Here is a 2,419-nt window from a genome sequence, read left to right as displayed (position 1 = left end):
GCCGGCGGCGGCGCGCAGAGGGGCGCGGGGCTCGTGACCTGCGGGTCCGTTCTCAAGCTGCTCAACACGCACCACCGGGTTCGGCTGCACTCGCACGACATCAAATACGGATCCGGTACGCGGACTGCCGGGGTTTCGGGCACGGGCGGTTTCGGGGGGTCGCGAGCGGTTGCTGGAAGAGGTCGTGTGGATACAGGGGGGCCGAACGGGGGGCCACAGGCCCGAGGACCCGGGAAGGGTCAGCTGAGGCCAGCGTTGGGGCCCGGCGTGAGGGCGCGAGGCCAGGCTGAATGGGCGGTGTCGCCCCCGCAGGCAGCGGGCAGCAGTCGGTGACCGGTGTGGAGGCTTCGGACGATGCCAACAGTTACTGGCGGATCCGCGGTGGCCTGGACGGAGGCTGTCCGCGCGGGACGCCCGTGCGCTGCGGCCAAGCGGTTCGGCTCACTCACGTGCTGACCGGCAAGAACCTGCACACCCACCACTTCCCGTCCCCGCTGTCCAACAACCAGGTGAGTGGCCGGCCCCCAGCTGGACACTTTGTGTTTGGGCCTGACCCTAGCGACCCTACATATAGGACGGAGTAGAACCACCCCGGAGGTGGGGGGTGGGGGTGGTTCCGAGACTGGGACTCTGGGAGTAGAAAGCCCGTCTAAGGAGAAGTGGCTGGTGGTTTCAAACTGTTGACCTTGCACTTAGCAGCCCAACGCTTAACCACAGCGTTGCAGGCTCCCCAAAGCTCCCAGCCAATCCCTAGGGGAGGGGGGCGCGACGCTGAATTCCTTTTTGAGTGGGGAATCCTTTGGGATGCTGATTCAGGCCCAGTTCTCCAGGCCCCGAGGGGGGCGGGGAGAAACTGGCAGGAGCTCTGGTGGTACAGTGGTTACACATTGGACTGTTAACCGCAGGGTTAGCGGTTCAAAACCACCATCCCCTCCAAGAGAGAAAGAGGATGCTTTCTAGAGGTCAAGCAAGCACAGGGGCAGTGGGTACTTTGAAGAGATGACAGGAATGTTTGAGACTCAAGAGGCTTGGACACTGGCATGCCACGAGTCGAATTGATTTGATGGCAACCGGTCAGTTGTGCTCCTTTTTGTTTTGCGCTTGAGGGTGAGCCTGGGGAAGGAGCGCTGGTGTTGCCGTGGGTTAAGCACTGGGCGGCTCACAGTGAGATTGGTGGTTTGAACCCACCAGTCACCCATTGGGAGAAAGATGAGGCAGTCTGCTCCCATCAAAGATTGACCGCCTGAGAACCCCTGACCCTGTGGGGCAGTTCTATTCTGTGTTGTAAGGCCTACATAAGTCAGGATGGACTGGGTGGTCGTGGGGCGGGTCAGCCGGGGGGTTGGACTTTGGGCTGAGAGTGGTTTGGAGGGGTTAAGATGACCGAGCAAGAGGAGGGGCTTCCTCAGTGAGGCCAGTAACCAGGGGGCTGTTGAAGGGAGCCTGTATTTGTGGAGAGGGTGGAGATAGGAGGTGGTTGGGGACCTGGAGCCTCAGAGAGGTGCAGGGAAGGGCCAAGCACAGGGGATCACAGAGACTTTAACAGACCCGTTGTGGTGACAGCAGCCCCCCTTACGCCCTCCCTCAGGAGGTGAGTGCCTTTGGAGAAGATGGTGAGGGCGATGACCTTGACCTGTGGACAGTGCGTTGCTCGGGGCAACACTGGGAGCGGGAGGCCGCCGTGCGCTTCCAGCACGTCGGGACGTCAGTGTTCCTGTCGATCACCGGGGAGCAGTATGGAAGCCCCATCCGTGGACAGCATGAGGTGCACGGCATGTCCGGGGCCAACTCGCACAACACCTGGAAAGCCATGGAAGGCATCTTCATCAGACCGAGCGCAGAGCCCTCCACAGGCCACGATGAACTCTGACCCTGCCCGGCACGCCTGCACGGAAGGCGACATGGCGTTGACAGGGACTTTGGGTTTGTAGGGGTCCTCAAGTGCCTTTGTGATTAAAGAATGTTGGTGGATGGGTGTATTCCATTTGTGAGCCACCCTGTCTGGGCCTCTTCTTCCTCTGCAGAGTTGCCGCCAACACTGGCTGACAACCGAAGGGGCCCTCCCCTGCCTGAGGTCACCTTTCTTCCCATGGCCTCAGACATAGACTCCCAAGTGCTGCAGGAACAGAGGTACAAGGGAGCAGTTGGAAAACAATCAGCTTTATTCCCTCGAAGTTCAGGAAGTCAGGTGGTCCCTGGGTGGTGCCAGTGGATGGTGGTTCAGACACACCAAATGGCATCATGGGAGAAAGGCCTGGTGATTGGTGTCCGTAAAGATGACAGCCAAGGAAATGCAGTGGAGCACCCCACTCATGAACATAGGGGCTCACCGTGAATTGGAATCAACAGAGATGGGTTGGGTTGGCAGTGACCGTGGCTCTGGGGCGGAGCAGGGGCCCTCTGTCAGCTCTGGTAGAAG

General features: G+C 60.2%; 1 protein-coding gene across 1 annotated transcript; it reads left to right on the top strand.

The window, feature by feature from the left end:
- Positions 1–1,991, top strand: SDF2L1 (stromal cell derived factor 2 like 1; the record flags this gene model as incomplete). Its single annotated transcript, XM_004716365.2, has 3 exons — positions 1–115; positions 313–509; positions 1,589–1,991. Coding segments are annotated over 3 exons (594 nt in total), but the record flags the coding sequence as incomplete, so codon positions are not given.
- Between the last annotated feature and the right edge of the window lie 428 nt (positions 1,992–2,419).

The sequence above is a fragment of the Echinops telfairi genome, unplaced genomic scaffold, assembly GCF_000313985.2.
Source record: "Echinops telfairi isolate 266 unplaced genomic scaffold, ASM31398v2 ScPeMD7_29;HRSCAF=101, whole genome shotgun sequence".
NCBI lineage: Eukaryota > Metazoa > Chordata > Mammalia > Afrosoricida > Tenrecidae > Echinops > Echinops telfairi.
This window is presented reverse-complemented; position numbering and strand designations above follow the sequence as displayed.